At 41.2% G+C, this 11,973-nt stretch overlaps 1 protein-coding gene across 1 annotated transcript in view; it reads right to left on the bottom strand.

Moving 5' to 3' along the window:
• The window catches only part of sec23a (Sec23 homolog A, coat complex II component), a 132,851-nt gene that overhangs the window by 70,687 nt on the left and 50,191 nt on the right, over nt 1-11,973 (bottom strand). Inside the window, exon 9 of the mRNA XM_070877892.1 lies at nt 10,794-10,883. Coding sequence (XP_070733993.1) covers nt 10,794-10,883 — 90 coding nt within the window. The remainder of the gene's footprint in view (nt 1-10,793; nt 10,884-11,973) is intronic.

Below are 11,973 nucleotides of genomic sequence, written 5' to 3'. Positions count from 1 at the left end.
AATCCAAGGAAGAGGCATATAAATTGGCCAGAAAAAGCAGCAAACCTGAGGACTGGGAGAAATTTAGAATTCAGCAGCTTCTATAGATATGTGAAGAGAAAAAGATTAGTGAAGACAAACATAGGTCCCTTGCAGTCAGAATCAGATGAATTTATAATGGGGAACAAAGAAATGGCAGACCAATTGAACAAATACTTTGGTTCTGTTTTCACGAAGGAAGACACAAATAACCTTCCGGAAATACTAGGGGACCGAGGGTCTAGTGAGGAGGAACTGAAGGAAATCCTTATTAGTCAGGAAATTGTATTACGGAAATTGTGTTACGGAAATTGAGGGGATGGAAAGCCGATAAATCCCCAGGGCCTGATAGTCTGCATCCCAGAGTACTTAAGGAAGTGGCCCTAGAAATAATGGATGCATTGGTGATCATTTTCCAGCAGTCTATCGACTCTGGATCAGTTCCTATGGACTGGAGGGTAGCTAATGTAACACCACTTTTTAAAAAAGGAGGGAGAGAAAACGGGGAATTATAGACCGGTTAAGCCTGACATCAGTAGTGGGGAAAATGTTGGAATCAATTATTAACGATGAAATAGCAGCGCATTTGGAAAGCAGTGACAGGATCGGTCCAAGGTCAGCATGGATTTATGAAAGGGAAATCATGCTTGACAAATCTTTTTTGAGGATGTAACTAGTAGAATGGACAGGGGAGAACCAGTGGATGTGGTGTATTTGGACTTTCAAAATGTTTTTGACAAGGTCCCACACAAGAGATTGGTGTGCAAAACTAAAGCACATGGTATTGGGGGTAATGTATTGACGTGGATAGAGAACTGGTTGGCAGACAGGAAGCAGAGAGTCCGGATAAACGGGTCCTTTTCAGAATGGCAGGTAGTGGCTAGTGGAGTGCCGCAGGGCTCAGTGCTGGGACCCCAGCTATTTACAATATACATCAATTTTTTAGATGAAGGAATGGAGTGTAATATCTCCACGTTTGCAGATGACACTAAGCTGGGTGGTGGTGTGAGCTGTGAGGCGGATGCTAAGAGGCTGCAGGGTGACTTGGACAGGTTAGGTGAGTGGGCAAATGCATGGCAGATGCAGCATAATGTGGATAAATGTGAGGTTTTACACTTTGGTGGCAAAAACACGAAGGCAGAATATTATCTGAATGGCGGCAGATTAGGAAAAGGGGAGGTGCAACGAGACCTGGGTGTCATGGTAAATCAGTCATTGAAAGTTCGCATGCAGGTACAGCAGGCGATGAAGGCGGCAAATGGTATGTTGGCCTTCATAACTAGGGGATTTGAATATAGGAGCAGGAAGGTCTTACTGCAGTTGTGCAGGGTCTTGGTGAGGCCTCACCTGGAATACTGTGTTCAGTTTTGGTCTCCTAATCTGAGGAAGGACATTCTTGCTATTGAGGGAGTGCAGCAAAGGTTCACCAAACTGATTCCCGGGATGGCAGGACTGGCATATGGAGAGAGACTGGATCGACTGGGTCTGTATTCACTGGAGTTTAAAAGGATGAGAGGGGATCTCATAGAAACATATAAAATTCTGACGGGACTGGACAGGTTAGGTGCAGGAAGAATGTTCCCGATGTTGGGGAAGTCCAGAACCAGGGGACACAGTCTAAGGATAAGGGGGTAAGTCATTTAGGACTGAGATGAGGAGAAACTTCTTCACTCAGAGTTATTAACCTGTGGAATTCTCTACTGCAGAGAGTTGTTGATGCCAGTTCGCTGGATATATTCAAGAGGGAGTTAGATGTGGCCCTTACGGCTAAAGGGATCAAGGTGTATGGAGAGAAAGCAGCAAAGAGGTACTGAGGGAATGATCAGCCATGATCTTATTGAATGGTGATGCAGGCTTGAAGGGCCGAATGGCCTACTTCTGCACCTATTTTCTATGTTTCTATCCTTGTATTTTAAGAGTAGGATTATAATTTTCAGTTTAGACCTTGGCATTTTCCACACACCTACTACTCTTTACGCAGGGAATAACTTTTTAACGCAGTTATGATCTGGAATGCACTGCCTGAAAGGGTGATGAAGGCAGATTCAATCATGGCATTCAAAGGAAATTGGATCAGTACCCGAAAGAAAAGAAATTGCAGGCCTACAGGGAAAGGATGGGGGAGTGGGACTAGCTGGAGCGCTCTTGCAGAGAGCCTGCATGGGCTCGACGGGCCGAATGGCCTCCTTATGTGCTGTAATCATTCTATGATTCTACAACACTTTAAAAGAAATGTATTCTATCAAGCCATTTCTCAAACCTCAAGACTGACACTTTTGATGGAGCTTGGTGCTGCAGTAGTTTGGACACTAGCCTTTCAATTCTCAAATCGAGCCCAAATCCAAGGGCGAGAAGTATTCTGCATTTTGTGTGTGAAATTAGCTTGGGCAGATTCAATCCAGTTCCCAGTGCAAAACTGCCGCTAATTCGGCACTAAATTAGCACTCATTCAGAGACACAACAGAGATCTGTTGTGGGAAGTGAAAAAGTACCAGTGTAGCAGTTGATGGTCTTTTAATGTTTTTAATGTTGGGGATGACTTGTGGGTGCTTGATGCAAACAATGTAAACGTTTCATTTATTCACTCGAGTAAACAGTCCCTCTATTTTTTGAAAGTAAAAATAAAATCCATTCTCCCCTACTGAGGGAAAATAAATTTGCCTTAATCTACATTTATAATTTTATTTTGCTTATTTTAAAATTAGGATCATCAGTAGCACAAGTTTGAGTTCATCATCTTATCTAAATTTTTATTTTGTGATCAGCACAAGAAATGTCCTGCAATGTATTTTTAAACAATTCTCCAAATCCTGCCACAAGCATTGGTTCAAATACCTTTTATAAGTAATTAAGTCTAAGCAGTGGTTAATCGCTACTGCTATAATGAAATATAACTTTTACTAGATTTAAATCATAAGCACACATGCATCGGATTTGAATTATAAGCATGTGTCTAAAAATCTGTTGCAGAGTCACAAAGATTAGCTGAAAATCAAACAATGGAACAGAATTAGAACAACTGTAGTAGATATCTGCTCCAGGGTCACTTGAAAAATCTGAAAGCGTCTGTATAGAGCAATTTTCTGCTTGCAATCAGTTTGGGAAAGATTAGACTGTAGTCACTGGATGATTTCTATCGCTGATATCAAACAAGATTTCTACCCTTAACTGAGGATCTGACTTTAAAATCATTTTGACAAATGTATGGGCCCAAATTTCCCCATGAGTTGCACCATTTTTTTTGGTGTAACTTGATTTTTCTGGTGTATCTTTTTAGTTGCAAATATGGCCATTTAATTTGCGCCAATATAAGTGAGTTAGTTAGGTTTTTTGTTAGGTCAGTTTTTTTTTTCCCAAAAGGGGGTGTTCCCAGCCACTTACACCATTTATACCAATTTGGCCAGAAAAAAGTTGTACTAAACTAACTTAGGGCAGCGTATGTGTCCACTTTTATCCGCTCAGAAAGACCTTACTTACATGTTAAGGAATCGACGCAAGTAACTACATTTAAAGCACCACCAAGCACCAAACAAAGCACAAAAAATATTAGCAATTAACTAACAAATAAAATAGAAGGAACCCTGCACCTAAAGCACCAAAATCAATCAGTAAATAACAAATAAAAAATAGAAGTCCTACCTTAGGGAATGCAGCAGGCCACCGATGAGGGAGCCCATTCGGCCAGGGCTAGGGACGGCATGCTTTGGGCCCCTCCCACACAGCCTGCAGCGCGCGTTTGCAGAAACAGCCTGCCAGGAGCTACCGCACATGCACGCAGACTCTAGCGTGCATGTGGAGAGGTTCCAGCACTGTTTTCAGCGCCGGGGCCTGGCTCCGCCCCCAATCCATTGGGCCACGCTGCGCCACGACGGAGGAGAGGCTGGGGAACGGCCAAAATACGGAGGTCTTTTTTCGTCGCGCTTGGAGGCGGGCAAAAGCGGCGCAGCTCGAGTGAGGGTGCCAGAAAGAGAGGTTAGGGAAATTTGGGCCCTATATTTCCCTTAGTAAGCCTCAATGACTTTGCTTTTGAATGGTATATGAGTACCTTGTAGGGTATGAAAAATTACACAATGAAATGACTTGATTTGTAAACAGCAACTCTTTCAGATTTAAAGGTTTTATTTTAGACTGCAATTGATGTTTACTCAGGAAGTACAGAAGCGCAATGTGTGAAGGCTGGAGAAACCTGAAACGGAGATATCTACACAAAGAGCAACACTCCCTGTCTTCAGTTAAAGATGCAAGTGTGAATTTGAAATCTCAAGAAATAACTGAACCACCATGAAAAAGTATTACGGAAAAACTTAAGAATTTTAAATTAAAGACTTCATTTGAAATCGATGAAAAACACTGGGGAATGAAAGTAATTAACCAAGTTCAATATATGTTTTAACACATAATTATTGTATATTATTAAATAGACAGTTACAGTTTAAAAATACTTTTAGAAGTCTGGTGCAGGTCATCACTGTAATGTGATGACATTGTTGAGGAATAAAAGCTCCCTGCCCCAGTGAAGATGAAAGGTTCACATCCTACCTGATTTTTTTTTTACTGATACTGATTGACATGCTATGTATTTCTAGCAGTTTCTGTTTTTATTTCTTCGCCCTCGAAGTTTTGTTAAACCAAACCTTGTTTGGTGAACTGTGTGACAGACAATTTGAAGCAATTTGAGCTTCGTTGCTCAGCTACCTAAGTGTTCTGTTTATCACACTCTAACATTTAAGTTACTAAACTTGAGGCAAAATATTTTCTATTTTCTCTTTTTTTATATAAAAGATTTTTGTTTGTTCTATAAACATTTATTTGCCCTTGCTAAACGTGTGATTTGCATATTGAGTTTCACAGTATCGGCGATGCCAAGGTGGTAGATCTATTCAGTACATACAATTTTGCATAGATCCCAGCCACTGATTAAAATTTCAATTAGAACATCAATGTTTAATTATTTATGGTTACTTCAACCTGTTTAAACTGTTAACACTTTTAAATGTTTTATTTTCAATTAACTTCCTTAAACGCTCATTTGGTGTGGAAGTTTAATGGTTGCCTTTTACTGGGTTTTTGGACTTAACCTGCCCTTGCTAAACTGGAAATGACATTGTGACATTCAGACATTCCCACAGAATGTTGTTACACACTTCCTGTAATAATTCATCATAGATACATTTATTCTAGCCTATGCAAACTTATGCTGTTTGCCACTGATTGGTTCCAGCGCTGATCGGCCCAGCTTCATTGCTCAGTTACCTGAGCGTTATGGTTATCATACTCTTTAACATTTAAGTTACTGAACTTGAAGCAAAATATTTTCTATTATCTTTTTTTATATGAAAGATTTTTTTGTTCTATAAACATTTATTTATTTATTTTCTCTCTTAGCCAATGATTAGAGCTTGAGCCTTCTCCTCTCCGACAGCAATCAATTCCATCATTGTACAAACGAGTAACCCAATATCATGAGATTGCAGAACTCGGAACTAGCTTACAGCATTTTCCGTTTCCCCACAGAGCACCAATATTGAGTAAACAAACATATGGTTCACACGCTTTCATTCCCTGCACAAATGTAACTACCATCAAAACATCGCAGAGTGTAATTTGTGAACTTCTCTTTATCACATAATACACCAGAGTCATCCTACACCTGTAATTACAGGACAGGCTTTTAATACAGGAACACATTCAACTGGCACGTTCACACTACGGGTCCCAGAAAGATGACAAAGTTATAGCATTCTATGTCTTCACTACATGGCCAATATCGGACAGGCAGTCACAATGTTAACCCATTTCTGTTCCTCAAATTAGGAGCATCAACCCAGTGAAACAGCTATGTGCCAATCCAGAAATACAATCATCCACAACACAGAACATTTTTATTATTTATATAAACGCAAGAGCAATCTACAAATTATATACAATATATACCTTATACAAATTAAACTTTCTAAAATCAATATAGAGAATCATAGTATCATAGAAATTTACAGCTCGGAATGAGGCCATTTCAGCCGATCGTGTCCACGCCGGCCGACCAAGAGCTATCCAGCCTAATCCCACTTTCCAGCTCTTGGTCCATAGCCCTGTAGGTTATGGCACATCCAAGTATCTTTTAAATGTGGGGAGGGTTTCTGCCTCTACAACCCTTTCAGGTAGTGAGTTCTAAACCCCCACCCCCTCTCTGGGTGAAGAAATTTCCCCTCATGTCTCCTCTAAAACTACCTCCAATTACTTTAAATCTATGTCCCCTGGTTGTTGACCCTTCTGCCAAGGGAAACAGGTCCTTCCTATCCACTCTATGCAGGCCCCTCATAATTTTATATACCTCAATCAAGTCTCCCCTTAGCCTCCTCTGTTCCAAAGAAAACAGACCCATCTACAATCTTTCTTCATAGCCAAAATTCTCCAGTCCAGGCAACATTCTTGTAAATCTCCTCTGCACCCTTTCCAGTGCAATCACATCTTTCCTGTAATGTGGTGACCAGAACTGCACACAGTACTCCAGCTGCGGCCTAACCAGTGTTTTATACAGTTCAAGTATTGTATTGTATTCCTTGCTCTTGTATTCCATGCCTCGACTTATAAAGGCAAGTATTCCATATGCCTTCTTAACCACCTTATCTACCTGGCCTGCTACCTTCAGGGATCTGTGGAGCTGCACTCCAAGGTCCCTTTGTTTCACTACACTTTTCAGTGTCGTACCATTTAATGTGTATTCCCTTGCCTTGTTAGACCTCCCCAAATGCATTACCTCTCACTTATCTTCCTGCAGTCCGCAGCTTTCTTCTTCATTATCAACCACACAGCCTATTTTAGTGTCATCTGCATACTTCTTAATCATACGCCCAACATTTAAGTCCAAGTCGTTGATATGTACCACAAAACGCAAAGGGATCCAGCACTGAGCCCTGCGGAATCCCATTGGATACAGCCTTCCAGTCACAAAAATACCATCAACCATTACCCTTTGCTTCCTGCCTCCTAGCCAATTTTGGATCCAATTTTCCACTTTGCCCTGGATCCCATGGGCTATTACTTTCGTGACCAGTCTGCCATGTGAGACCTTATCAAAAACTTTGCTAAAATCCATATACACTACATCATATGCACTGCCCTCATCGACCCTCCTGGTTACCTCCTCGAAAAATTCAATCAAGTTCGTCAGATACGACCTTCCCTTAACAAATCCATGATGACTGTCCTTGATTAATCCATGTCTTTCCAAATGAAGATTTATCGTGACCTTCAGGATTTTTTCCAATAATTTTCCCACCACTGAAGTTAGGCTGACTGACCTGTAATTATTTGGTCTACCCCTTCCTCTCTTTTTAAACAAAGGTACAACATTAGCACCGCACGTGTAGCCAGAGAGGATTGGAAAATGATGGTCTGAGCCTCTGCTGTTTCCTCTTTTGCTTCTCTTAACAGCCTGGGATACATTTGATTCGGGCCTGGGGACTTATCCACTTTCAAAGCTGCTAAGCTCCTTAAAACTTCCTCTCTCACTATGTTTATCTCATCTAATATTTCACATTCCTCCTCCCTCATTGCAAAGTCTTCATCACCCCTCTCTTTTGTGAAAATGGATGCAAAGTATTCATTAAGAATCCTACCAACTCTTCCGCCTCCACCCACAGATTTCCTTTATAGTCTCTAATCGGCCCCACTCTTTCTCTAGTTATTCACTTGCTCTTAATGTATTTATAAAACATCATTGGGTTTTCCCTGATTTTACTTGCCAAGACTTTTGTGCTCTCTCTTTGTTTTCCTGATGTCATTTTTTAATTGCACCCATACACTTCTTATACTCTTCTAGAGCTTCTGCAGTATTGAGTTCTCGGTATCTGTCATAAGCTTCCCTTTTTTTTTAATCTTACCCTGTATGTCCCTTGACATCCAGGGGGCTCTAGATTTCTTAGCCCCACCTTTTTAAAAAAAAACATACTTGCTTGTACCCTCAGGATCTCCTCCTTGAATGCCTCCCACTGCTCTGACACTGATTTACCATCATGTAGCCGTTTCCAGTCCACTGTGGTCAAATTCCATCTCAGCTCAGCAAAATTGGCTTTACCCCAATTGAGAACTTTTACTCCTGGTCCCCCTTTGTCCTTTTCCATAACTACCCTAAATCTAACTGAATTATGATCACTAGCACCAAAATGCTCTCCCACTGATACCCCTTCCAGCTGCCCCTTTTCATTCCCCAAAACCAAGTCCAGAACCGCCCCCTCCCTTATTGGGCTTGTTACATTCTGGCTAAAGAAGTTCTCCTGAATGCATTTTAGGAATTTCACACTCTCTGTACCATTCACACTATCTTTTTCCCCAGTTTATATTAGGGTAGTTGAAATTTCCCACTATTATAGTTCTATAGTTTTTGCACTTCACAGCAATTTGCCCACATATTTGTTCTTCTATCTCCCTCTGACTGCTTGGGGGTCTATAGTACACTCCCAGTAGTGTGATCACCTCTTTGTTGTTATTTAATTCAACCCATACTACTTTTACTACCTTTGTAGATTTCATTTACAATTTCACAGGAATTTACTTTTAATCAGAACTCCCTTAACTACTAAACCTATAAATTGATACAGATGTACACAAACACACACATACATATCTATATATATATATATATATATAAAAATAAATAAAAATGGTATCGATTGTACATGGACTATAAATATTTAGATGAATATGTTAGAACAAATATACACAATTAATACTTATAATCCATACACATTTTATATAAGACTTGCATTTATATAGCTCCTTTCATGACTTCAGGATGTCCCAAAGCTCTTTACAGCCAATGGAGTACTTTTGAAGTATAGTCACTGTTGTAATGTAGGTGTCTATACAATCTACACATATTCTTTTGGCATCCAGTTCACATGTTTTTTTAAACCTGCCATTCACTTTGTTCACAGCACCAACAAAACTATCAATGGTCTAACCCCTCCTTCTCGAACACCTGCCTTCCAACTTGCTGTGATCAATGCTATGAGATACACACAGTTAATGTCCTGTGGCATTGTTCACAGTGAATCAGTGGATATACTGTCTTGTCCCATGTAAAATATTACTACATTATCAGGGCTGATAGTTTGCTATGATTGAATAAGTCACATTAGGTTTTTATTACACAGTCATCATCGGCAGTCCCTCGAAACGAGGATGACTTGCTTCCACGCCAAAAAAGGATAAGTTCATAGATGTTCCAATGAAAGACCTGAAATTCCAGGTACTGAACTAATCCTGAAGACTGGAAGATGACTATGCGTGGATTTTTTTTAATGTGCGGTGGTCGTTGCACACCAGCCACCACACGGGCTTGACAGAGCGAGGTCATGGTCCGGTGGCAAGGATTACCCAAGACGACTGGAGACCTGCTCTGCTGCACGGACCTAGTGCGCACACATATTGCAGTGTGGCTTGGCCCGTGCTGCCCCTGGTCCCAATCTCACGCCTCTCCTGGGTCCCGATCACATTCCTCCACAATCGCTTGCCGCTTCTTCGCCCCAACCTCACCGCTCCTGTTGTATCTGCCCACATTCCAATCACCGACCTGGACCTTGCTGACGTCACTCTTCGCTGCCGTCGCAGCTCGTGCTACTCCCTAAAGTGGTATGCCTCCACGCTGCTCCTGGGCCTCCGCTCGCAGCTCCTTTTATGGCCCCGATCTGCCGTCGGTGTTCTCCCGCAGGTATTGTGATGCTGTTAGTGATATTGTCAAGATCAAATTCCAGAATCAGGTCCACATTTGGCTGGAAATTGTAAACCAAAGCCTTGATTATAATTATATGTTTGTTTACCTATGCAATTGATTTTAAAAGCCCAGAATACATTTAAAGTTGGTGCCAGGTAGGTCGCAAATGTGCATTAGTATTGGGGAATTGGGGAATTAGGGAGAGAGGTCCTCTGGTGTGGCAGTAGCGAGAGGAAGGTTTCTGGCATCTGGGAACAGAGGGAATGGTGTGTGGTAGTGGTGAGAGGGGGTTCCCACATTGTGACAATGTTGGGCAGGTAATGTCGGGATCAGGGAGTACAGTGGAAGCTTTCTGGGGTTACTAGTACTGGGGTAGGAGAGTACTAGGAGCAGTGATCATGGGAAGTAGGTACCAGGGGCTGGAAATTCATGAAAAACCGCTACCACCGGTTTGCCGTCAAAGAAAATCGCTATGACTCCGCTATGATTTCAAGGCGGAAGATTTGGGAAAAAAATAGGGAAAATTCTGCCCGGCAAGAAAAATCGGCGTTTCACAGATTCACGGCGTAAATCGTGAATTTTCTGCAACTTTTCTCCGAGGTCGATACCGCTGCGAGTTGGGCCTAGGGAGGGTGGGGGGGGGGGGGGGGGAACACAAAAAATACTTTTCCAAAAAATAAACAAATCGTAAAACATTCACAGGACCCTTTTCTAGTGAATCGCTGTAAAAGAATTTAAAAATAAACTTCAAGTTACCTTTTTTGCAGGTTTTCATACCTACCACTGTTTCCAAGGGCTGCACCGAAATGTTTTTCCTCTGCGTTTTTTTTTAACCCTTTCTACGGGTGACCGCTGTGACCAAATTCGGGGAATGCGCTTTTTCTAGTCTTGCACGCCGACGGTCAGCTCCCCAGCGGTATTTCAAAACCGCCGGCGGAAGACTTCAATGAATTTCCCGCCACACCGTTTTCCGCCCAAAGCGACGAAATACCACCGAAAATAGCAGCGGAAGGTTGATGAATTTCCAGCCCCAGATCTCGACAATTCATTTTTCACATACCTGATTCACAACCTCAAAGTATATACCAAGGGTTGTATTGTGATCCAGACCGCAGATCTTCCACTGGCAGGTACCACCTGTTCCAATTTCCTGTGAACAAGGTTATCAAAAATTGTTAGCTATGATCATCATTTTTTACCTGTGTAATATATTAAAATTCTACAACCTTCCTGTTTGTCATGCCTAGTTCCTGTTATGACAATTTAATCATGCTTTTTGGACTTTTAGTAAAATCGTTCCTCTCTTCCACAGCACTGAGCCTACTTCCATTCAAAGTATTTTTGTAATGCTGTTATTCTTTTTACCAAAATGCATCACTTCACAATTACTGACATAGAATGCCATCTGCTGTTGTACAGCCTATTTGTCCATCTTCTCAATATCTCAATACCCTTTATCTTCTAAAGAATTAACTATACCTGGTATCATCTGCAAATTTCAGTTACACTCCCTCTAAGCCTATAGCCAAATCATTGATATACACAGTGAACAGAAGTGGTCCCAGAAATGAACCCTGTGGGACACCACTCTGAGAAAATATCCTCAACTCCTACTCTCAGTTTACTCCCTTTTAACCAATTTTTCATCCAGTTTGCTATACTTCAACTCATCACATTCCTTAATCTTCTCTAGTAATTTCCAATGTTATACCGTGCTTTCCTAAAGTCCATTTACACTACATCCACTGCATTTCCCCCATCTACCACATCTGTTACCGCCTCAAAGAATTCGATGAAGTTCTGTCAAACACAATAGACCCTTTTAAAATCTGTGCTGGCAACTTCTAACCATTTTCTCTTTATCGAGATACATGGTAATTTCATCCTCAACTAAAAGTTCTAATGTTTGCCCTAAAACAGATGGTAAGCTAACTAGCCTGCAATTATATGGATTATCTGCATCTCCCTTTTGACAAAATGGATACTAAATTGTCCAATCAGTCCTCCAGCATACATCCACACTCAATAGTACCTTGAAATATAATTTCTAGGGCCTAGCAATTTCCTACCTCATTTCCCTCAGAACCCGAGGATGTATCCCAGCAGGCCTGATCATTCTCTACAAACTGACAATCCTTTCTTCTCTGGGGTCCTACCTTGCTTTTAAACAATTCTCTTTTTACTAATACATATTTCTTTTGATTTTTCTTTTATTTCTTTCTTCATATTCCCTCGTAGCT

The sequence above is a fragment of the Pristiophorus japonicus genome, chromosome 4 (assembly GCF_044704955.1).
Source record: "Pristiophorus japonicus isolate sPriJap1 chromosome 4, sPriJap1.hap1, whole genome shotgun sequence".
Classification (NCBI taxonomy): domain Eukaryota; kingdom Metazoa; phylum Chordata; class Chondrichthyes; family Pristiophoridae; genus Pristiophorus; species Pristiophorus japonicus.
This window is presented reverse-complemented; position numbering and strand designations above follow the sequence as displayed.